The sequence below is a fragment of the Acomys minous genome (genome assembly GCF_964271855.1).
Source record: "Acomys minous genome assembly, chromosome: 4".
Lineage (NCBI taxonomy): Eukaryota > Metazoa > Chordata > Mammalia > Rodentia > Muridae > Acomys > Acomys minous.
The window spans coordinates 556615-583673 of NC_140486.1; the positions used below are offsets into that span (position 1 = coordinate 556615).

Genomic DNA, 27059 nt, shown 5'->3' on the forward strand with positions numbered 1-27059 from the left:
CACACACACACACACACACGTGTACATACACACACACCACCACCACCACCACCACATCACAAATAAAAATTTAAACTTATGAGAAATAATCGTAGACTTTTTCTGCTTCATCCATCTATCTAGCTTTCTTTGTTCAGTCCTTACCAGCTTCTTGAAGGAATGTTAAGGAAGCCTTTGCTCCGACATGCTCTCTGTACTGACACGTATGCTTATTTTCAGAGCTGGAAGCTGAGGACTGGTGCAAGCACCTCTGCATGGAATGCCTAGGGACAAGGCTGAATGACATCAGCCTAGGAGAGCCTGACCTGCTGGCAGCTGGGGTGCAGCGGGAACAGAATGGTGAGTGAGCACCCATGTTTCTATCATGTCAGGTGGGCTGACAATGGAAAGGAACACAGAGATGCTTTAGCACATTTATGCTTTAGCAGAGTTTATTCTCATTAAGGGTGTGGCCCTGGTCATGAACAAGCTTCTGTGACAGCTACATAGCAAAGTGTATTTGAGCAGTAGAAGTTAAAAATGGGAGGCTAAAAAGAAAAGAAAACAGTGTTTAGGACGTATGGAAACAGGGTGGGACTGGAAAGTGTTTGAGAAGGGGAGTGAATATAAATAAAATTCAGTGTATGGATTTCCCTAAGAATTAATAAAATATTGTAAAAAGAAAGCAAACATATCAGCAAGTTATTAAGAAATTTTCAGTGGTGGACTAGCAACTAGAGAAAGTTCTAAGGTTTAACCCAGGTTCCTTGTTTCGTGTTAGTGTCACAGCCATACGTCTAAAAAGTTATGTAGTTTTATGTTTTTTACGTAAGGCTTTTCAATGAATAACAATCTTTTATTTTCTTCTTTGATGATTAATATAGATTAAAATTTATATTAAAACATTTAGCTTATCTGGACATTAAATCTTTAAAATATTTGGCTATTATTACTATTGATGGAATGTGGTTTATGTTTTTACCTATTAAGTGTTGTTTACATTCACAGGTCTGTCTGCTATCATATGATAATTTGAGTTTCCTAGTCTTAATTAGTAATGCTAATGAAATTGGTGTCATCTATTAATATATTATTCAATGTGATGTTTTAGGTTATATTTGTGACAATTTTTAATTGATCACCAGTGAATCTTATCAAATTTCAAAATTATCATTACAAGCAACAAATCTAGTGTTATGAATGTAGAAACATCACTGTGATGCTCAATTGTTATTATTAGTGAAACTTGTTCCTACTTTTAAAAAGAAATGGGGAGTTACCTGTAACACATAAGCTAATCGCACAGGTAAAAACATGTTATGAGACCCCTGGGCAATCAAAATCTTTTTGCTACAGAGAGAATGTTGCTAACAAGTATCATTATTTCACAGTCTATTAAAAGTCTATGTTTTCTTTGTTGCTAAAATGAGAAATGAATAATTTTTTGCTGAGAAATAAAAAACATAAATACAAAAGAATATATGTGAATATTTACATCACATGCTGTCTCTTATGATAGTTTTTTATTAAATCATCAAGGAATTCCAGAAACTCTCTTATAATTTGTTTTTCATATTCTCAGTCCTCTCCCATAGTCACTCAGATTTCCAATTCTCTGATTGTTTTCTGGGAGCTGTGATAAGTACAAAACATCCATAACTGTGCTGTGTAATATATACTACTAATTCAAAGTTTAAGGTGTTAAAACTGCGGCTGAGGAAGAATCAAGGGCATAAGGAAATTAAGCTTGTGCGTAGAAAGACCACATGTGTCTAGTATAAACTATATGTCTTAACTCCAAAGGACTGGAATTGCATATTGTTTCCATCTAAATGGATACTGTAATACTTCAGTGTCCTGCAATTCTGTTTCAATTCGATGATCCCTGGATTTGTATTGAATCTGAAAGAAAAATTTCAATATGGACTCCAGGAGATGCAAGTATTGAATTATGTTCAAGAGTTATACTAAAGTACAACTTTTCCTTTTTAAAAGAAACACAAGTGAAAAAATAAAGCAAAAATAATTTATGTAAACTTTACAACAGACTTGAAGTTATAATACCAGTAAAACTAAAAAATGCCCATCTGAGAAGATTTTTTAAATAATCTTAAACATGGATTAGGTAGAGGTAATTTTAAATATGTACTTCATAAATCTATACATAATTATTGAGCTAGAGAAGGTGATGATTTGTTCATTTAAAGAGCAAAATATGCCTGATACCTTTTCTAGTTTGCTTTCTATTACACTGTCCAAAAAATGGCTAAACATGAGCTGAAAAGGACAATAGATGCAAGAAGGTAAAACCATAATGCTCAACCCTAACACAGAACTACAGGCAAGGAAGGAACACTGACAATGAGAGGAGTCTTCTCATGGAAGAGCATGGCACTTGATTATTGATGTCATTAATTTTTATATATTGAAATAAATCATTTATTAAAGATTTGACATTACAGATTTAGTGCTTTTTTCCTTAAGTTGTTTTGATATCATTTATTGTCTTCAAAATCTAATTATGTTTTATTGTAAATTACATATTTAGATTTACATTGAACTTTTTCTCCTGAGAGATAAGGTCTATAGGCTTTTAGATTCCATTACATAAATTAATTTAATTTGTGGTGGTCTTTTACTACTGTCTAATGAAGGAAAGTTAAACAATTGGTTTTTGACTGCTTTGTTTGCATTAAAAATGCTATCCATTCTCTATTACTGTCTTGACTCTTCATACAGTTTGATTATATTTACTTCTAGGCTAGCCAAGAACAGATATTTACGCAAATAATTTTAAAGGTGAAAGATAATGTGGGTGCTGAGATAAATGTGCTTATTTGTTACATTATTTACAGTGATTATCTTTATCAAATACTGTCAGCTGCTTTCACAAAGGATCTGAATTCCCCATAACTAATAGGAAATGTTAAGCAAATGCACCTCTCTCCTTTCTGTCTCTGTCTTTCTCTGTCTCTCTGTGGCTCCGTCTCTGTCTCTGTCTCTGTCTCTCTGTGGCTCTGTCTTTCTCTGTCTCTCTGTGTCTATGTCTCTGTCTCTCTGTCTCTCTGTCTCTCTCTATGTGTATGTTTGTGTGTGTATGTGTGTGTGTGTGTGAATGTGTGTCTGTTCCTCACTCTTATGAACCAATTCCAAGACCTGTTGATCAAGGTATTCATATGGGTCTTTTCTAATACTGCCTTAGCTCCCAAATAATTGAACAAAAGCTATTAAATTTATTCTACAAACTTTTTTAAAATTTTATTTTATTAATTTATTCATATTACATCCCAATGGTTATTCCATCCCTTATAACCTCCCATTCTCCCTCCCTCCCACTTTCCCCTTTCTCCCCTCCCCTATGACTGTGACTGAGGGGGACCTCCTCCCCCTTTATATGCTCATAGGGTATCAAGTCTCTTCTTGATAGCCTGCTATCCTTCCTCTGAGTGCCACCAGGTCTCCCCATGCAGGGGACGTGGTCAAATATGAGGCACCAAAGTATGTGTGAAAGTCATACCGCACTCTCCACTCAACTGTGGAGAATGTCCTGTCCACTGGCTAGATCTGGGTAGGGGTTTGAAGTTTATGGCCTGTATTTTCCTTGGCTGGTGCCATAGTTTGAGTGGGACCCCTGGGCCCAAATCTGCCTATCATTATGTTCTTGTAGGTTTCTAGGATCTTCTGGATCCTTCTACTTTGCCATTCTCCCAGGCTTCTCTCACCTAGAGTCCCGATAGGATGTCTTCCCCTCAAATTTGCTCAACCGTGTTCATAGCAGCCTTATTCATAATAGCCAGAACATGGAAACAGCCTAAGTGTTCCTCAATAGAAGAATGGAGAAAGAAACTGTGGTACATTTACACTATGGAATACTACTCTGCTATTAAAAACAAGGAATTCCCAAAATTTGTGGACAAATGGATTGAGCTAGAAATTATCATAATGAGTGAGTTCACCCAGAAGCAGAAAGACTCATATGGTATATACTCACTTATATCTGCATACTAGCCGAAGGGGCATGTTCCATGAAATTCTTTATTCTACAAACTTTAAGCACAATAACTGGGCATATGTTCATCTATTCTAACCCAATTATGTTAGTCTGGCTACTTTCCAGGCATGTGTCCTTATACTTGCCATCTCGGTCTTGTCTTGGCCTTCTGCTGTATCCCTCTGCATTCCTCATGGTACCTTCTCTCCTCATGGTGACCTCCTCTTCTCTCTCTACCTCCTGAGACCTCCAGACTAGGAATGAAAGCCCTGCCTCCTGTCCTCTCTACCCAAAGATTGGCTAATCACCTTCTTTATTAACTAATGAGAGATAATTGGGGATTATATTTTATACAACATTGATATGGAAGCTTCTTCATAGAAATGACATGCCCAGATCTTAGGGTCCAGAAATCAGCATCTAAATACACAGTGCACATGACCATCACCCAAAAAAGACGTCCAACAATTTTCCTAAGAGAATGGGAACATCAAAAATGGACATTACTAGTTTTGAAATCTTCAAATTTCCTAGTCTCCATATCACAAGCATTGTTTCTGATAGCCAGAGAAAATTAAGGAATATTTTAAATGTTCTAGAATTACAGCACACATGTATACGAAATCCTATACATCTGTTGTGCAGTAGTTTCCTCTGGGATTGAAACATTCCATCGTTCAGGGAAGCTCCTTAAACAGGAAGGTAAATGACTAAAATAGCTTCAAAAAGTCCTTGAAACTAACCAAATTCACTAGGACCCTCTGCCAAAGTAATAAAAGCCGAGAGTTCCCCTTGGACAGTGAAGCCAAGCTGCAAAGACTCCTAGACCAGAGGAGTTGCTTGGAAGGGGTTAGACCAACTGAGTCACTTGGAAGGACACTCACCAAGGTGTTAGGATGCACCCAAGCCGTGCAGTGTGATGCAGGTTCCCCATCTGGGCCCTATCAGTAAGCTGTCACCTGTGTTGGGGTGGGCCTTGGAGATACAACTGCCTAAGTGATTTCTACTCCTCTAAGTGCTCCTTGACCCACATTTATGTAAGTAACCATGATAAAACCCACTGGCTCACCAAGTTGGAGTTTTGAGGTATCTGTATCACTATCTGGGTAGTGTAGACATGTGTGTTGCATCTCCCCAGGAAAATCTTTGTCACACAACAGAATCATAGTCAATAGTTCATAATCCACTCAAGCAATTAATTTAAGATGGGAGCAATTAAAGACAACTATTTCTTATATACAACACTAAAAGCATGAACTATAAAAAATCAGCCAGAATTCATCAAAAATAAAATTTATGAATGCCAAAATCACCACAATATTTTTAGGTGAAGTAAATAAAAAAAGAAAGGCACAGATGGAGGAAATTAGCACTCTGCTGAAGCTGGCTTCTGCCAATTCACAAGAGCCTACTATTATAGGCAAAAATATCCCAAGTGCTTGAAACCAGAGCTCTGCTTGCTTCTGAGTGATGAATAGATAGAACACAGTTGAAGGGAATGTCCTGAGGTGACAGGAATATTCTGTGCCCCAGTGTATCTCTGCCAAAGAAAAAGATATCAGCATTCCATTATGTGTCATAGTATAGAATAATATTACAAAAATCAAGACTGTATTTTAAAAGTAATGACATTAAAATTACTTCCCAACTTCTTTAATTAAATAGCATAAAAAGCTAATAAAATATGAGCTAAATATTTATCATACATATGATAATAAAAGAATCTCACCTACAGAATTACCAAATCAAAAAGAGAAATAATACAATTATTTTTTAAAAAGCTGGACAAAACATTTAAAAGAATATATATAAATGAATTTGGAATGCTATTTTCAAGCAATTCTCGAAAAAGTTTGGGTAATTTAGCCCAATGATTCAGATTTTATATCCAATCTATACAATAAAAAGGGTGTTTAACATTATCTATAACTTGTACACAAACACAAAGTAAATCCTATCAGTGAAACTAATACAGTAAGTTATTTATCAAATTGACCTAAAAGTCATATTATTGCAGTTTAATTATATGTTAGAAAACACTGACTTAACTTCAGATGTTTTTTCAAAGGGATAATTACCAAATAAATAGTATTATAGCTATAAAGTAAAACATTATATTGATTAGAAATTTTATCCTCAGGGAATAAGTAACAGCATGTGAAAGAGCATACACTATATATAAATGTTAAATATTTTATATGCAAAATAATGACAATTTGTATGACTACGTTCACATATTAATGTACACTCTAATGAGGGTTAATTATTTCTACAAGGAGTAACAATAACTGATTTTTTAATTTTTAAAAGATTTTCCATAGCACTTCATGTACCTTATATAAAGTAGATTGTCACACACAGTAGAGTAAACCCACACTCTCAAGTGTTTACACTTCATATAAATGCACGGTACTTACTCCCCAGTGCTTCAGACTACACCAGTGTTGGATCCTTTGCCTAAACAGTGCTGACTGTTTGTTTGCTTGTATTTTTACAAAAATATCATGCTTGCAAGTGGCATCTGACAATTCTGAAATAACTACAGAATGGGAATTTGGGGCTCCAAAACTTCCAACAGCCACAGAGCTCTGTATAGTGGGTGAAAAGTACTGGGTACTTATTTGGAGAACTTTTTCACACAGTTCTATCTAGAGCTTTTACAAGAGGAGAATAGAAATTGTAGGTACTTGCTGAAGTGGCTTCTGTTTTTTTCCCATGATAGGTCTAAGTTCTGGGGGTGATGAGGAAGTCTAGGTACTCATGATAGTCAAATAAACAAATGCTAATCAGCCACCAAGTCGTATTTTTTTTTGCACTGATTGCATCAATCATGCATGAGTTTTCTTGAAAAGCAAGCAGATACCTATGGTTAGCTCACCTTGCCTCATCTCAACATGACCCACACCAGAACACTTGCCCAGCTATGCAGTGTCTTCTGCAGAAAGAGATTGGAACCATAGAGCAGAAGAGAACAGTTCAGGAGCATAGGCCCTGTATGCAAATGACAACCCCTCATTAGAGTGAACAGCACTCTAATGGTCTAGATGTTGTGATGTTTCTCTGAAATGCTGTCTGTGCCCTCCAAAAAGCAGTCAATTCCTGAATTACTCATCATTAGGAATGCAGCAACACAGAAGCAAACCTTCAATAGTAGCAGCTAATTAGCAGGATTTCCCCCTTTTTCTACTCTCCTTCCAAAGACAGACCCCCACCTCCCCCCAACCAAAGGAAGTTATAGAGGAAATAAGAGATTGGAGCAAATAAGAATGGCTGTCTGATTGGTTCCAAGCCACTGATTTCCCCGGAGAGAAGGGAAGGTAAGATGCTCCATCCAGATCACAGTGGCTGAGTCATTCATGGCATCAAGATGCATCTATCCTCACAGATGACAGTGAACTAAGCACTGAGCATATGCTGCAGGTAATGTCAGGGATAGGAGGAGGATAATAAATAGTTGCTATGGAGAAGGGGTGAGAGAAAAATAAACCATTTTTTAAAAATACATCCCGCTAAATCTCCATCTGTTTTTGAACTAATTAGAGGAATAAATTTAACTTACATGATCTCCTTTATAAATAATCTGAGTTAAATCTTTAGAGATATCTTAATAGAGCTGCACAAACAGTGAATTTTACTTTGTGTAATCATAGGTTAATGGGGAAAAACATGTAAAATTCAAAAGCACCAATATTTCTGACTGCATAATCATAATTAGTCATGCCATAACTAGTTTATTTATATAAATGTACATAATTCTTAGTTTTTATTAATTTATAAATAAAACATATATTTCTTAAAAATAAATGAGGGTTCTACTTTTTTGTGGGAAACCATGAAACTGAATTTCACACAAATGAGCAGAATGGAAATTACAGACAAAACTTACTGCAAAGAATTACTCAAAGCCTCGGATCAAAAGAATGCCTTATTTTGTAGTACTTTTTGAGCACTAGTTCAGTTGTCAGAGGAAGAGATGTACCAATATAAGGAGTACTATGGATGAAAATTACTGCCAGATTTAACCAGTTCCTGTGGGAGATGTGATGAGACCTGATAGGCTGTGGTCATGTGGTGGGGAGGTGGTCCCCTTCTGTCAAGGTCTAGGGGAAAGGAATAGGGTGAAAAAGGAGGAGGGGAAAAGGGAATATACAAATGATGGGATAACAGTTGGGATGTAATCTATATAAGTTATTTTAAAAATTAAAAAAAAAGTTGAGATGAATGTGATTAAAAAACATTTTGTGTAATTCTCAAAAAATTACAAAGTATTATTTCAAAATAAAGAGAAGACGTGAAAGGGTTTTTTAAAATTTGCTAGGGTATGTGCTTTCTATTGTGGTGATCCGCAATGACAAAAAAACAGTATTATTTAAAAGGACTGAATAATCCCCCTCCATTCTGTTTATTTACTCATAGATGGTGTCTCTTATTCTTTGGTTCTGCAGCTAAAAGCTCTACTTCTCCCAACCCTCATGCTTAAACAAATAAATACTTGTGGGTTAAGTGGCTCTGCCTTAGTTAGAACTGTTTAATAAGCACCAGCTCAGGGAGGAAGGCTCCCTCCCTACTGTGAGCCAACGACTCACTCTGTTGCATCATATGACAGGAATCCGTCAACCAGACCGTGTTTTTTGCCCACATATCCCATCATCTGGCCAAACCACTTGATCTAATCCATTTTATAGTACCTATTGGACCACTACTAAGAGTGTGATCTTACCACTTTTTAAAAACAAGGGGGTGGTTTTAGTTTGTTTGTTTTCGTGCTTTGTTGCTTAATTGTCTTTTGTTTGAATCCCTGTTTTAGTTCTTGTATGAAACACTATGGTATGTATACTTGAAGATTGGACTCTATTGCATATCTTTGTTATACAAATAAGTTTAATAAACATTCAATTTTGTTTATTATTTGGACATCAGCTAGTATATAACCCTGAATTTCATCAAAATGTAGATTTATGGGTGATAGTTTTGGGATTTTCTTGGAGAAAATAGTTTTGAGGAAAAGCGCAAAAAATCTGATAGTCATTTACATAATTTAAAAAATCTTTTCTCTGTCAGGTGTGGTGGGGCACACCTCTAATCCCAGCACTAGGGAGGCAGAAAAAGGTGGGTTGCTGTGAGCTCTAGTCAAGACTTGTGTCCAAGTGAGTCCAGGACAGCCACTGCTACACAGAGAAACCCTGTCTCGAAAAACCAAACCAAAACAATATAATAACATTTTTCTTCCTATTTTTCTCAGCATTGACAATATGTGTAGAATTTTATTTATTTATCATATGAATATATGATAATGATTATATGAGAATGATAATTGGTTTTCTTTTTACTTCATTTGCTACTTGGGAATGGATTATTTAGTCTTTTTTGATAATGTTCTTCTTTTTCATTTTTTGTTTAATGTGTTTCTTTTTAAAAATGATTTATTTTTATTTTTTAATTTGTTCACTTTATTTTTTGTTTAATGTGTTTTTATTTTTACAAAAGGACTTATTTTTTTATTTGTTCACTTTACATCCTGATTGGGGCCCCTCCCTTGTCACCTCCCATTCCCACCCTCCCTTCCTCATTCCCTTTTTCCCTCCCCAAGTCCTCAGAAGGGGGGAGCCCTCCTCTCCTAACATCTGACCTCAGCCTATCAAGTCTCATGTGGATTGCCTTTATCCTCTTCCTCTGTGGCCTGACAATTCTGCCCCACCAGGGGAAAGTGATCCAAAAGTGAACAACAGAGTCCATGTCAGAAGCAGTCCCTACTCCCCATATTATGGGACCCCCAAGGAGACTGTGCTGCCTATCTATGACATCTGAACAGAAGGATCTAGATCTTCACCATGTATGGTCATTGGTTGTTGCATCCGTCTCTGCAGCAGCCCAATACCTCAACCTGGATTTATTGGTCTCCTTGTGGAGCTTTTATCCCCTAAAGTTCCTTGTATCTCCCAACTTTTCCATAAGATTCCCTGAGCTCCATCCCAGAGTTTGGCTGTGAGCCTCAGCATCTGCTTCAGTTCTTTGCTGGGTGGAGTCTTTCAGAGGATCTCTATGGTTCCTTCTCTTCAACTGCTTCCAGTGTCTATTCTATTTGCCCTTATGAATGAGATTTAAACATACACTCTAGGGTCTTCCTTGTTATTTGGCTTCTTTTTTATTAATTTATTCAGATTACATCTCAATTGTTATCCCATCACTTGTATCCTCTCTTTCCTTGCTCTCTCCTGCTTCACCCTTTTCCCCTCCACTAGGTCTATGACCGAGGGGGATCTCCTCCCCACTATATGATCATAGGCTATCAAGTCTCATCTTGGTAGCCTGCTTATTCTTTCTCTGAGTGCCACCAGGCCTCCCCACCAAGAGGAAGTGACCAAATATGGGGCCCCAGAGTTCATGTTAGAATCATTCCCTGATCTCCACATAACTGTGGAGGATGTCCTATCTATTGGCTAGATCTGAGTAGGGGTTCGATGTTTACCCCTTGTATTGTCCTTGGTTGGTACAGTAGTGTGAGCAGACTCCCGGGGCCCAGATCCACCCGTCATCATGTTCTTCTTGTAGGTCAGTTGAAGAATAGATAAAGAAACTCTGGTACATTAACACCACGGAATACTACTTAGCTATTAAAAACAAGGAAATCCCAAAATTTGTGGACAAATGGATGGAACTAGAAATGATCATACTGGGTGAGTTAACCCAGAAGCAGAAAGACTCACATGGTATAAACTCACTAAACTCCAACTGGATTAGAGAACTCAACATAAAACCAGACACACTAAATCTGTTAGAAGAAAATGTGGGGAAGAGTGGTGAGCTCATTGGCACAGGAGACAACTCCCTGAACAGAACACTGGCAGTTCAGGCTCTAAGATCAACAATTATATATGGGACCTTATGAAACTGACAAGCTTCTGAAAGGAAAAGGAAAAGGAGGAGGAGGAGGAGAGAGAGAGAGAGAGAGAGAGAGAGAGAGAGAGAGAGAGAGAGAGAGACAGAGAGAGAGAGACAGACAGAGAGAGAGAGAAGGAAGCCCATGAGTAATACTATCAGCTGTGCATTGCCTAGAGCGGGCCGTGGGAGATTGCCTTGGAGAAAAGTTATCCAATCACATTTCCTTTTTGTATAAAAATGGCTCCATGGTTTTGATACCTAAAAAAATTTATGTGACTCTTTAAATTCATGTATTTATAATTCTATACCTATCTCCAAAGTCCTATAAAAATTGGTATCCATTCCTCATTTATAAATTTTATCACTGACAAAAACAAAACTAAACAAAACAAACTTTATCACTGACATCTGATCACATGGATATTTCTGTGAAAATAAAATGGTACTCTTTTATTGTTCATTGGTAGGTTCATCTTAATGCATCCTACTTTTAAGATAAAAAAAACTCTGTGTTATCAAGGGTCAGAAAAGCCCCCAAGCAGTAGTGGTATTGTTTAATTCTTTCTGCCTATTTCAGTATTTTGGAGGAAGTTTATATATTAACACTCTGATATTGGTTCTTTGGCTATCTTCAAATTGAAATTAATGGAAAGAAAAAGTACAGGAATATTTTACTTTTCAATTTTATGGCAGCATTTCCCCATGTACAAAAGATGCCGCTGAAATATGATGGATCACATATAAATATGTTCAACCACTGTCTAGATTTCTAAGCCACTGTCACTGAGTTCAAGTGTCATTTATATAAAGCTGTTACATGAGTCCATATTTAATTGATTGATTTGTTATTTAAAATATCACTGGATGAGAAATGTGCTGGGTAGTTGACTGAAATAATACTAAATGCTGATGCTTCAAGTGGCTGCACAAGAGAGTCATATAAGCTACATGGAATGAGCACATATTTGCACATTTTCATTGTAGATAACTAATGGAGCAATGCTCTCTATTTTCAGCTGTAACATTGATCTTCATCGCTATTTCCCTGGAAAGGAATTAAGATCCATATACATATTAGTTCCACGGCTCGATATTACAGTAAAACCATTATCTTTTGTTTTCTTAACAAAAGACAGGTTAAGCAAATCATCAATAGTTCCTGCCTCACAAATATGTGTGTTAGATATATTGGGACAGAAGGCTGAAGATGATTCTCCAACGTTATGGAGAATTCTGGGTGACTGTTTAGACAGCAAACTGTCTCTGTCATCTTCTCATTTGGGGAGCTGTTAACCTGCACTCCCTGTATACTCAGGCAATCAATTTTATTCCTTCTCAAATCTCTCATGATGTAAGAACAGATAATTCAGTTTTTCAATTAAGCTTAGTTGCTTAGGGGTTAAGATATTTTTAGGTCTAGATAGATGTTATAAGTTGATAATGATGAGATATGATAGATAGTGACTTACATTCAGAATTTTAGACTCACCAAGACAGGAAAGATGTTTTCTTTAAGACTGCCAAATACAAATAGCCCAAACACTATGAATGTAACATTTATGTAATTGCTGATTGTTTCGTGGTTCTTCTTGCCATAGGTAATTTATTGTATACATGTGTAATAATATAAATGCATATGTAGAAAATATTTAATAAAAATTTTTAAATATATTTTATTAATTTATTCATATTACATCTTAATTGTTATCCCATCCCTTGTATCCTCCCATTCCTCCCTCCCTCCCATTTTCTCCTTACTCCCCTCCCCTATGACTGTGACTGAGGGGGACCTCTTCCCCTTGTATGTGCTCATAGGGTATCAAGTCTCTTCTTAGTAGCAGGCTGCCAAAACTTAAAAAAAAAAAAATCTAGAACTGAGTATAAACATGGGCCATGTGCCTATCTAGGATCAAACCTTTGTGCTCAAGTTAATTTAACCCACTTGGAATCTGAATATTATTCATCGCCTCCAGAATCCTTACTTGGTACAATACCTGCCAGAAAAAAATTCTTGTTATCCAAACAATTCCCACTGAGCACCAGCAAACAATCAGTATATAAGAACATGGCACCATGATGGATAGTAACACATTCCAAAATGTGTCTTCTAGCTGCAGCTGCCTTAGTGTGCCTTTCAAAATAATTAATTCAACCACATTGCTTCTTCAGCACTCTCCACAATTAAGTTTATAATGTGCAGAGGACTCACTGCCAGTAATTCTTGAACTTCTTATCATGATATTATTTTTCATTTTTCCTCAATTTTCACATCTTCTATTCATTATGTATTTACTTTATTCATGTCTTGAAAGATATATATTGATCACTTACTATAAACCAAGGAAATGCTGCTAGGAAGCACACTATTTCATACAGCACTTTATAGCAATTTCTTTACTTCCTGGAACTTACAAACTATTTTTTTCTGAAATAAAGTGCATTCAATGCATTTAAATAGGAATCAAGGGCTGCAGAACTCTGCAATAGCCTTGGAGATGCACAGAAAATTACAAAGCAAGGTTTAGAGTCACTGCCTAATAATAGGATTTCAACTGTAAAATAAACCTGAATGAAAGAAATTATATATCTTTAGTTTGCTTGGCAATGGCATGTCTTAAGTTTTGTAGAAGATAGTAATGAATATCTACAATTACCGTATGCAGACTCTGACCAGTGTTTTTACATGCACATTGAATTATTTTCTTGTGCTTAAGTAGTTAGGGAGTCATCTGATTTGCATTAAGTACTTCAGCTCACAAAGATGAAACTGATTCAGTGTTTCTTAAATAAAAGACATTTCTTGAAAAAGTTGTGTTTATAGTAACCAGCTGATTGTGTGAAGAAGCAGGGCAGGCAGCTTTTGGGAAGAGATTTTATTTAGCTTTTACCCTAATGTTTCAATGGTACAATGTAACCATTATACAATCCTCAGCATAGAGCATGTATACAATACAGTTTTGTACAATCAGAGAGTGAATGATGAGTGATGATAGCTTAGCGAACTTCTTTCTTCATTAAAAATAGAAATAGAGTTTTGCAGTGTACATTAGTGTTACCAAGGACTTGAGAACACTTCACTGATTATTTCCCCATGCTTTTGGTCTCTTTGTAGAGCGATTCAATGTTTATCTTATGCCTACACCCAACTTGGATATTTATGGTGAATGCACAATGCAGATCACTCATGAGAATATCTATCTCTGGGATATCCACAATGCCAAGGTCAAGCTGGTAATGTGGCCTCTTAGCTCGCTGAGGAGATATGGTCGGGATTCAACGTGGTTCACCTTTGAATCAGGAAGGTAAGTTCCAATTCGTGACAAAAGTGGAGCAGGCATGTAACCATGTCCTATGAAAGAAATTCTCTCTGCCATTGCCTGGTATAACCATTATCTTTATAAAAGGCCAAAGTTAACAAATATGAATCTCTTCAGTTTCTTATTAATGACTTGAAAATTGTTACTAATGATATTGCAGGTTATTTACTCCAGTAAAAAATAACTTCAGTCTCATACATGTACATCAAGCTGTTTTAATAATATGAAGTATTAAAATGTTATACTAATTTTGACACATTTTCATGCATTAATATTTCTATACAATAAATGTGTCCTTGCTTGCATTATTTTGTGAGTTTAGTAAAAGCAAATGATATTTAAATGCTATTTTTAAATTATTTGTGTTTTACGTTTTAGGTTTCAGATAAGATACACAATTAATCCATCCTAGTGTTATACTAGGAACATTAATGATTAAGATAAGATTCAAAATGACTGAAGAAATCTTGGCATAGCCACAATTGTCATAAAGCAAAAAGGCTGACCTCTTCATTAAAGCATATATCTGATGCCCAAAGATACCAGAAATAGAATCTTCACAATTATTACTCATAGACATGAGCTTCCTACAACCAAAGTAACATTTTTAATCCTTAGACCTCTTCAGAAGCATATACACCTAATGTGCGACTTATTTAGGATTTTTTCCTAATAACTCAAGGTCTCACACATGTGTGAGTGCCCAGGCTGGTGAGCTCTATCTTCAGCCTAGGTTTAAGATGATGGGTAATACTTCAGCCTTTCCAGGTCAGAACTGATTTAGTACACTTTTCACATGAATTCATAGTCTTAAACAAAAATTATGGCTGGGTTCCAATGTATTGGCATAGCAACTTTAATTCATAACTTTCTTCTGATCAAATGTTTAAATATTTGGATATAGTTGAGTTCTAATAATATTTATCATAGGTAGGTCACATGTCTCTTAAATTCTAAGAACAAAATTCTCTGAACTGAAGTAAGTTTTCTAGATGAAATGCTTTTAAAACCAGGAAATATTACTTTCCATGTGGATTTCTCTGAAGAGTCTAGAATCTTGTCTGTACTTAATAATTCTGAGCTCACTCAATTATCTATCCCTTTCTGTCTAGAAATTCTAGACACTATAATGACCATTTTGCATAACAGCTGAAAATAAAATTTCAACATAAAGAACATTTTAAACATGTACAATGCTTTAAGATTATAACATTGTAAAAAGAGATGATAATCTTTTAAAGAGTCACTCATCTAAAATAATTATTGTTTACTAAACTTAAAATTAGTTTGATATTATTTTTATTTATTTTAACACATAAATTTACATTATTACATATATATACAATAAATGACCTACAGCAAGAAGAGCCATGAATCAATCAGGAATTATCTAAATGTTACATTCATAGTGTTTTGGCTATTTGTGTTTGGCAACCTTGAAAAGAACATCTTTCCTATCTTGGGGAGTCTAAAATTCTGAATGTAAAACAATATCTATCATAACTCATCTTTAAAGTGCTTAACTCACAAGCATGAATACCTGATTTCAATTCCAGGACACACAACAGTAAAAAAAACATGCATACCAAAAACATAAACAAACAAACAAACAAAAAAAGCAAAAGCAAGCAACACAAAAAACTTGAGCATCAGGATCTGTGCCCATAATCCAAGTTCTTAAGAGACAGAGACACGTGAGGATCTGTGGTTCCCATGTCTAACCTAAGTGGGCTGCGTTAGTGAAAGAGCCATTCTCAAAGGAGATCATTGATTTGAACACCCAAAGTTGTTTACTAGCACCTGTACACACACACACACACACACACACACACACACACACACACACACACACACCATAGTAACACATGAACTTGTGTGAAAAGGAGAATTCACATGTAAACACGTAGACATACACTTAAAAACTATTCTTGCTGGGCAGAATGGTTCATACTTGTAATCTCTGAGTTCAAGGCCAATTTAGTGTAGTGAGTGAACCACAGGTCAGTCAGAGCCACATACACAGTGAGACTTTCTCAAAAACTTTTTTCATGGACGACTTACTGGAATTATTGGATTGTTTTTCTTCATTTTCCCCATCCCTACCTTCCTGATGTAGGCCCTTCTAGTCCTCTGTGTCCTACCTTTGATAGGCTCAATAATTTAGATAACAAATAGTAATTCTTACTGTGTACTAGTTATTCAAATTTTTCATTTCATTTACAGTGTTCACATTATGTTTTTCTAATTCTCCTGGCAATGTGAGTGAAAGCTAGCACACAATTTTCAGAAATCCTTTGCCAGTTTTTATCTGCATCATATAATACTGAAATTTTACTACTACAAATTTATTTTTAAAATAATACTCATATCTGTATGCTCATAGTATCTTTCTGTATAATAGTAAAAAAGGTGACAATGCAACTTATAGCAAGTGTGACTGGATACACAAATTATAGTACTGTTATTTAATATAATAACTCTTTTAATAGCACTACACAAAAACTAAGACAATAAACATTATTTTAAGCCACACATATGAGTCCATTTATACAACGTTCTATGATCAAAACCAATTCATACAGACAGAAAGACAGAAAATTTGAAGTCTATGGATAATACACTGCTAATGTGCACAAATGGACTTTTCAGGTAACTATAATATTCTGTATCCTGAAATTCTAAATGTTTTCATTATTAAAAATTATTTTTAATGCAATGAATTTGTTAATTGGCTCCATTTAACCATTTCATGGCATATGCATGTCTCAAAACACCACATTGTACATAATATATTATTTAATTCTTTTTTAACAAATATTTATTATACAAAATGGTAGGCTTAAGTAAGCCATTTCAAACATCATATGGTGTATTTTGCTCATATTAATTTCACCATATTCTGTCTTGTCTTCCCATTCTCCACCTCTCACTAGTTCTATTCCTTTCCCCACATGGTTTACTTCATATTTTAATAATTTTAAAGATTTTCTTCTATACATAGAAAATGTGACATTTGTATTTCTGAGTCCAACTATTACACTTAATGATTTTCAGTTCTATCAAATTTCCTAAAAATGGCATAATTGTATTCTTTATGGTTGACTATAACTCCATTGTGTATGTGCACATCTACATAATATATAAGCATATATATGGTTATATATGTATATATGCTGTGTTATTTATATATCTGTTGATTAGCATCTATGTTGATTGCATAGCTTGGCAATTACCAATGAAGTACACATGGGCAGGTTTCCATAGTTTGCTGACTTATATTCTTTTAGGTGTATTCCCACCTTTATACTGATTTCGATACTATTTCCTCTAATTACATTCCAGTTCACAGTGGGGGATAATTTTTCCCACATTTTCAATATATTTGTTATTTCTTTCCTTAATAATAGCCATTCTGATGTGTGAAATAGAATTTCAATATAATTTTTATTTTTATTTCTCTATAACTAATATGATTTTTATTTATTTTTTCCATTTAAAATTCTTTTGAGAATTGTTATTTCAATTCATTTGCTCACTTATTTAAAAAAAATTAAGGTTATCAAGTCTCATCTGTACTACCTGTCACCTCTTCCTCTGTATCCTGGTAAGGCCATCTTTCCAGGAGGAAGTGATCTAAGTTCGGTGGCGAGAATGCATGTCCAATGTAGTCCCCACTCTCCACACATGGAATCCATAAGAGACTGTGCTATTACATCTGAGCAGTGGGTCTAGGTCCACATCATACTTGGTCGTCTGGACCGTGCACAAACTGGCGCACCAACCACGGACAATGCATGCAATAAGCCTAGAACCCTGTTCATATCTAGCCAATAGACAGCTCAATATCCATGGTTGTGGGAAAAGTTGGGACTTCCTCTGACAGGAACTCTGGTGGCCGCAATTTGATCACTTACTCTTGGTGAGGAGGCCTGGGGTGCACAGAGAGGAAGTTCCGGGAAGCAGGCCATCCAGATGAGACCTGATATGCTGTGGTCCTGTGGTAGGGGTGGAGGTCCTCTTCTGTCAGAGGTCTAGGGGAGGAGAATAGGGCAAAGATGGAGTGAGGATGGATGGGAACAGGATACAAGTGAGGGGATAACAATTGGGTTATAATCTGAATAATTATATTTTTAAAAATTTAAGGATGTTCCAGTTTGTTGTCTTGCTCTGAGAAAACACTAGCCAAAGTGGTGAGGAGAGCAAAGGGCTTATTTTGGGTTATAATTAATGCTATATCATGGTATATCATTAGTGGAAGCCAAGGCAGGAATTTAAGCAGGAGCCTGGCAGTAGTGAAACAAAGTCTCAAGGGGAGCACTGCTTAAAAACTCTCAGTTTCATTTCTTATACATGCCTCCCAACAGACAGCTCTGACAGGGCTCTCCCAAATCAATCATCAATCCAGAAAATGCACAGCAGGCGTGACCACAAGCCAATCGGATTGAAATTCCCTCTTTTCAGGTATATCCTGGTTAATGTCAAGTTAGCAAAACTTGTACATACACGGAAAGAGGGCAGTCCATTCATTGTCAAGTTTGTCATACAAACATATTACTACAATCTGTTCCCTTTTCCTTTCTTATCCCTGAGATCCCATTGTAATATCCCAGTTGGAAATAGTCCAATTTTTAAAAGTCAGTCTTTAAATTTTTCAATATATAAAGTTCAAGATCTTTCTAAGACTTCAGTCTTTTTACTGTTGGCTATTGTAAAAATTTTTAAAAAGCTGCATGCTTTTTATTGCAAGAGGAAAGGATAAGGGAACAAAAATTATGACACACAAGCAAAGCCAAAGGCTAGCAGTATAACTTGATGTCTAATATGTGAAAGTTACTCATGGCCTTCTGGGTACCAAAGAGCTCAGACAGTTAGTTCTATGTCTCTGGCTCTGCTCTCCACAAACATGTAGATTGTCTAGTAGGCTCAAGCCAGCTACATTCCACATCTGCCACTGCTCTTTGCCGATGTCTCATAATCCTGGTATCTCCGATATTGCTGAAGCTGCTCCTTAACCCACAGCCTCTCTTGGCCTCTCATTGTACCAAGCCTCAGCTGCTCCCTATAACCCTTTCCTGATGAGTACCAAATGGGAGATTCTTACATAGTACTGATGTCTTCCAGCTTGATTTGTTGAAAATTATGAAATTGTTAACTAAGTATTGTATATTTGCATTTTATTGTGTGCGAGTTGCATCCCAAACTTCCTCAAGTAAAAACCTATGAGGAAAGAAAGTAGGAAGAGATTTATATTTCTTCATACTGCTTGAATATTTGAGCTTTAATTACAAAATACCTTATCCGAAAAGAATGGCTCTAAAGAAGAGAGAGACTTCTTGTGTTATTCTACAAGCCAGGTATCTTAAGGCAATGGGTTTGGCCAAATCTTTACTCCCATGTCAGTAAATTGAGATTACAAATATATTTCCACAACCTGAGCAGTTTTGAACTTTAAAAATTTTTGTAATAAATTCCATTTTTCCTTTTTTGAGATTTATTTTATTATTTTACTTTGTCTGATCTCAAAAGTTAATATGTTTTGCAGATAGAAATGGAAAAGAAAAGGCATAAAAATCACCCATAATATTTCCCTCTTGAGATGAAACATATTTTAAAACAAACTTAAATAAAAATACTTATAACTCATTTTTCTTAACATTGTATTGAGAATACTTTACAATCTAGATTATAGTGGTATTAGAGTACCTGAGTATAAAGCTATGCACATTATTAACTTCACAGACTATATTTTAAAAATAAATTTTAATAAATATTATCACAAGAACCATCTATTGTAAGAATTGCAAATTCTCATTATATTCTTAACAGGGGCTTTAAAAGAATTAAGGAGTCTAAGCATTTGAGATTTTTAAAAGTTCTTTACAGTATAGCAAATTGTTCTCAAATAAAGTATATATATTCATACACCTACTAACAGTAAAAGAGAGTGCTTTTCTTGCCCCAAGAATACAAGCATTAACACTTGAGATTCAAGGCCTTCTTTTTTTAATATAGCCACTTGACATCTCATTTTCTTTGTTTTTATTTTCTATTTTACTTGGCTTTGACATTGGAGATTTGTCTTTTTGTACATAGTTAACTTCTATTTTTCCTTTAGAGATTGAAATGTTGATCATAGCTTTGTATATTTATTCTGGTTAAAGAGAACCAAGGCTAGGAGATTTAGTCCATGTTTAACTAACAGAAATAAGGATGAGACACTGTATTCCCTGGGAAATGAATCTGGAGGTTGTCTAGTGAGCAGACCTGTGGGTGGGATCCAACCAGTCATCCCAGAAATCCTAAGACAGAAACTTAGAATTTTCTAGTCTTATATAAATTAAGATTTTTATTATCCTGTTGCATTGTTTGTGTGTGTGTGTGTGTGTGTGTGTGTGTGTGTGTGTGTGTGTGTGTGTGTGTGTGTATGTGTGTGTGTGTGTGTACTAGCTCCACTGGAAAGTACCAAATTGCATAAGTCAAAGTACTTCTCTAAGTGACAGCCCTTTTCAAACATACTAATCAATACAATTGTGCCATGAAGCCATGGAAATCAACAGTAGCCATGGTATTCAATCATTGATCCTGGGGGATAGCTTAGCTCACTTGTCCTCATGGTTATAATCACACCTCCTGAGCCTCAGGAAGCTCATGCCCTGGTAAAGCCTGCTGAAGGGAAACAAAGAAAACCCTGTTTGTTTGGTGAGTCACAGCACTTGAGAGGCCTCTCATTTCTATTCTCTCAACAGCTTGAAGCAATTGCTCTTTCACCATGATTGTAACTTTGCATTTTAAGAGCAGAAGAACCAACCAATTTTTCATGCAATCTTGTTTTCCAAAAATATCACAAATTTACCAGACCTGCAGAATAAGTCACAGGCCTCCTGATTACGCTCACATTTTTTTCCTGTGAAAGACAACATTACTTTTCAAAGTGCTGATATGGCAATTTCACTTCACATAACTGCATAAATATGGAAAGTGAAAATCCAAATGAGTGCCAATGCCTGAATGACAAATTTCAAGCGGACTTAAATCATGCTTTATAAAATTATTGCTGAAAATAAACTCTTTTTATTTAATTACAATGCTTAATACAACAAAACTGGTGTTCCAGGTATATGTCTCACTAAATTTGATAATATACCTGCATTTAGAAGATTGAAGAAAATCTGCTTCCTAATTTTTAACAACTAAAAATGAGAAAAAAGAAAGAAATACTGCAGTATGGTTCCTATTAAAAGGTTGTTAGTAAAAACAAATACTGCATTATGTAATTAAAGATTCCACTATTCCATAGACAAGTTTTACTTACCCCTATACTTTTTTGATTAGGGGTATAAAGAGAAGAAAGCCTGTCTTTCCAAGCAGCAGTTAAAAAGAAAAGGTAAAACAAATAACACTTAAAGATGGTATGAAATCATGAAAGAAGCATAATATATGAATATATAATATGAGTTTTATTGTGTATAATCTCTGTACAGATTGAGGACACACCTATTGAAATCTTGACATTAGAAGTTCTTGAAATCTTGGGGTATGCACATATTTTGGAATATCTGTAAATTTACAAGTGAAGTAATCTCAATTTCATTACCAGTTCACATAGTTCAACATTTGAAACTTTTTGAGCACATACATAATGCAGAAAAAGTTTCAGTATTTTGAATATTTTAGATTTGGGTGTTTGAGCATTGAAAACAATCTGCATAATGTTTAAATTACCGAAAAATTTCTAGTCCAGATCTTCTAAACAAACCCAGAATCATCTGCACCTTTGCTTATGCTTTCTCTCAAAATAGAAGTTTCACCACAAGGGTACTAATGGGATTCTTGTGTTTATAAAAGAGAAGTTGACCCCCTGGTTATGGGCAAAGAGACAACTCATTGGTTGGGAGCACAGTGGAGAAGGCTCTGGAGGCCTGGGTGCAGGAAATCTGGCCCCAAGAGAATTACAGAAGGAGAGCTGACCTGCCTCTGATATTGAAATCATTGGGTGGCCTAGCCAGAGCAGGGCCGGAGAGCTTGCCTTGGCAGTGTAGTGGATAAGGGAGAACCAGTGCACTGAATAGCTCAGCTACCACCCAGGCCTAGACACAGGGCTCTGAGTGGGCCTAACCCAAAATCCATATCATCTGTGGATGGTTGAGATGTATGAAAAGGCCAGTCCTGATGATCCAAAGCTGCAAGACAACAAGATAACAGAAAGGAGCCCCAGTGAAGATAAAATATTGATGGTGTCACAGATGCCAGAGGCCTCGACTGAAGCTGACCAATGACTCATTAAAATGATCATTAGAAAGAGAAGGTATGTGATCAGGGGAAAACACTGTGAGACAGACTGTGACATACTTTAAAACCTCCATGATGAGATGTTTTCTATGCTTTGTTTTTTTGTTTCCCTCCCCTCTCTGTCTCTGTCTCTGTCTCTGTCTCTGTCTCTGTCTCTGTCTCTGTCTCTGTCTCTGTCTCTGTCTCTCTCTCTCTCTCTCTCTCTCTCTCTCTCTCTCTCTCTCTCTCTCTCTGGCTCTGTGTGTGTGGGGGTTTATTTTATTTTATTTTATTTTATTTTATTTTATTTTATTTTATCTTGGGTAGTGGTACAAGGGTGATGGGAAGATGAGCCAGACTGGGGTGCATAATGTAAAACTCACAAAGAATCAATAAAAGGGTAAAAAAAGAGAGAAAGGCTGTCTGAATTATTGGTGTCTGTTCTGTAAATCCTGTACTCTTTGATGCATTTTATATCCATCAAAGGATGCTGAAGATACATATTTTCAACAGTAACTACTGAGGGTATATGTTCCAATCAACCTAAGGACAATTTTATTTCGTGTCTGTGACATCAACTATGTGATCCTCATCCCTGAAAGAAAGAAAATATAACACAGTGCAGCGTAGATACCTCTGATACTACAAAACATTACAACGCCAGCTTCAGAAATGGTGATGCATAAAAAACTCTGCACATCTATCTGGTGGATGGATCACCCAGTGTGTTCCATCATTGTCCCGGTAGACATGAGTAGTGAGTGTATACCAGGTGGGAAGATCAGTCCAGAAATTTAAGGGTCATCCTATTGATTTTTACTCCTGTGAGTCTAGAAATCACTCTTTGTCTTAATGACTATTAGCAAAGTTTAGGAACTTTCTGAAGGAAAATTAAAAAGCCTAAAAGGAAGAACAAATCTGTCACTGTGATCCCCATAGACCAATTAGTGAAAAGCAATTCACACTAAAGCATGTGTGGGTTCAATAAAAATGTATTGAACTTTAGAGTTAATGGAGCAAAAATTAAGATCAGAGCCTCAATTTCGTGATAAGAATGGTTTCCTAAGGCACTTAATAAATGCTTTATCCTATGGGGGAAAATCGTTCTATTATCATAGCAAGAGATTTACCAAATTAGATACTCCAAAAAAAAATCACTGTTTCTAAAAGACTTTGTCTAACATGCTCCTTTTGTTATGATTTTTTCACATTATATCCCTCTCCATTCCTTTGTACTATATAATTAGTCCAAATAGATACCATGATTGAATTATGTTATTAAACAAAAGCCTGACTTATTTTCTGAACTGTTGATATTCATTCAGCAGGTTCCACAATAAGAACTAGAGAATTAAGATGAGAAACACACAAACTGGCCTTGCAGAGCTCAAGGACTAATAGAGATGACTATATGGCCACAGTACAGTGTTAAGGTTCAAGTAAGAGAAATTCCATGAGGTTTACATATTAGGTAAATAAGTTAAATTATGCAGTGCTGTTTAAAATGATGATGATTCCAACATAATATTCAATGGCTAAATATAGTAAAGTATGTCTGTCAATCACACTAATATGATACAGACATGAAAAAATTGCCAGGGCAGAGGGATTAAAGAGCTGAGTCTGTTGTAATAATGAAGTTCAAACAGTCTAGATCACTTCTAGTCTGGTAATAGGACAGGTAAAATCTCTAGTAAGTGTTATGGATTAAATCATGTGTCTCTAAAATTCATTGCCCTCTGAATCATCAGAGTGGGGATGAAACCATTACAAAGTAAATTAAGTTACATAAGGTCATGATGCAGTAGGACTCATGATTATCTATATACAAAGAGGGAAAAAGAGATGTCTCTCCTCTTCTATGCAGTACACAGAAAAAAATCCATGTGAAGACAATGAAAGTGGCCACCTAGAAGCAAAGCCAAAGCTTGAGTTAGAACCCAATTATGCTCACTGCTGAACTCAGGCTACCATAGAACTGTGAAAAATCAAAGCTCCACTGTCTAGGACCCATACCCATTTTTTATAGCAGCCTGAGATAACTGATAAAAATCACTTAAATGTTCTGGCACATAGATAATACATATGACTTCTTTGAATGACTCACTATCTAGAACACTGCCTTGTCCAACTCCTCCAACTATGAGGGAGGGTGAGACAAAAATCGTGTGTGACATATTTGGTAGGAATCAATGCCTCTGTGACACCCATACCTCTGATAAGGTCTTAAATCTATTTTCCATGTTACCTTCATGTCGTTTTCTCTCTAAGAAACTCCCAAGTGTGCCATGCTTCCCGATTGTATGTCACAGTTCCACCAGTAGGAAATTTGTAATGCAACAATAGCTCAAGATAACAGAAGAAGGATTCCAAAGGAATGATCTAAAAGGCTTTTTTTCCCTCCACCTATTCTATGAAATGAGCAGTAGTTTAGGAGGGAAAAAGAAGCCTTCACTGAAAATACTCCCTTTATAAAGAAAAGATCGGAAGCCATCGGGCAGTCAGCTCTGAAGAGATACTGAGTGGACACCCCAAGAGTCTGGCCTTAAGCTCTAACAAAGATCCATGACCTCTTTCTTTTCCTTGGTAGAAACTTGCTCAGCAGCCCTCCCGCCCCCACCCCTGCCCCCATCACTTCCACTCTGCTCTGTCCCACTTGGGAGAATTAACCTTTATCACCAACCTTGACTGCCTCTAACATGGATTTTGGAAAGAATTTCTTCTTAAGTGTTGCATGTTTCTGAGCCACCTATATCCTGAGAAGTGGTGGTAGAGGTCTGAAGCACATCAGATAATGAACAAGTCCTAAGGAGGTAGGAGAAGGGCAAGAAACACCTGACGATTCTTAGGTGTTTTAACTTATCTTCAGTTGTTACAACCAAAACTGTAACAGAAGCAGTATTTTGGGTCCAGAAAAGTCTCGGGTAAAATGATCGTCTGCAATGATAGTAATTGTTGAATCAAGGATAAAAGATAGTGCAGAGAGAATCAACCACTTAGTGTGCAAGCTGGAAATAAAGTTTGTCCTGAAGGTGAAGGCTATCGACATTCCGGACAAGGGTTACTTCTCACACAAGCATGGTGACTCTTTGGGAAATTATATCGACTGAAATCAATCTCTCCTGAAGCAGCCTTACACAAGGCTGCCCACCTGATCTGAAGTCATGCACCACACAAATGATTTCCTTTTCTCTCTTCAATAAAAAAACCAATGATATCTTCAGTTGACACCCATTGGCTCTAAAAGGTCACCATGGTCTATCTATGTGAATATTACTAAATAAAATATGTGAATGATTGGTTAGTCTTTTATATATTAAAAATAACAAAAGTCAAACATTTGGTTTTAGTTCTCCCAATAACACTTTGCTAGAATAGCAACCACTGGCTTATATATTGAATTCATCTGGACACATACACCAATCTTTAAGGAGAGATTTTTTTTCCTTAGAAATAGTTCTCATATATACTACAACTGTTTGTTCTCCCAACTACTACCACCACCATCTTCTGGTCTTAAAGTTAGTTCCTTGGCTAACAGATTTCTATAGCAAAGATTCAATTAACACATTCATTGTCCCATCTAATTAAGAGATGGTGGTAGACACAGTATCCACAGCTGGGAGTGATCTTGATGACCTTATAACCAATAGTCTAACATAGTTACAGGTATTTTATCTGTTTTTCTCTTTGTGGCTATTAAAAATTGTCTCTTTTATTTTTTGGCATATAATATAATTATATTATTTTTTCCTTCCTTTTCCTGCCTCAGCACCCCCCAATTCACCTTTTTTTTCTGTCAAATTCCGTCTCTTTTTCACTGTTTTGTTTATACATATGCTTATATAGAATAAATTTTGTATGTTACATACACATATATTCATAAACATATAAATACACCCTGATCAGTCTGTATAATGTTACTTTTGTGTATATTTTCAGGGCTGGCCATTTGCAATTAGATAAACAATTAGTATATTCTTCCCTGGGGAAGAATATTTCTCCAAGTCTCTTCATTCTTTAGTTGCCTCAGTTCTCTGTGCAGGACTGAGGCCACCTGGGGCTTTTCCTTGATGAGTAGTGAGGACTACACTTTTCTTCAGCCTTGTGAGCATAAAGACAAATATTCAGAATGTAGTTAGAGAAAATGCTGGTTTAATAAAGTGGTGGTTGTAGATTCTTCTTCTTCAGGAGCTAGGACTTCAGTCACCCTGGGGAGTTGAGTGTGTTTCTGGTTCCAGCATGATTTTCCTCTTGTTGAACAGTCTTTAACGTCCAGTGAGAGAACTGAGCAGAAGAACTGACCTTCCCCAGGGAAGACCATACCGACTGGTCATCCAATATCCAATGGTCTTTCCTGAAAATATGTACACAGAAGTAACATTATACAAACGGAAAAGGTTGATTTATGTGTTTAGGAGCATGTGTGTGCATTTATATGTATATGTCATATATACTATAATATACATCCACATATATACATACAGACATAAATATGTATGCAACAACAATTTTAAAAAGGCAAAAGAAAGAGGCCATAAATTTGAAAGAAAGCAAGGAGAGTTATATGGGAAGAATTAAAGGGAGGAAAGAAAATGGGAAATTATGTAATTATATCATAA

The 27059-nt window shown here is 36.0% G+C and overlaps 1 protein-coding gene across 1 annotated transcript in view; it reads left to right on the plus strand.

Annotated features, from left to right (window-relative positions):
* Positions 1–27059, plus strand: part of DOK6 (docking protein 6) — a 389456-nt gene that overhangs the window by 222069 nt on the left and 140328 nt on the right. The window contains exons 4-5 of the mRNA XM_084779373.1: positions 220–339; positions 13965–14154. Of these exons, the coding sequence (XP_084635499.1) occupies positions 220–339; positions 13965–14154 (310 nt within the window). The remainder of the gene's footprint in view (positions 1–219; positions 340–13964; positions 14155–27059) is intronic.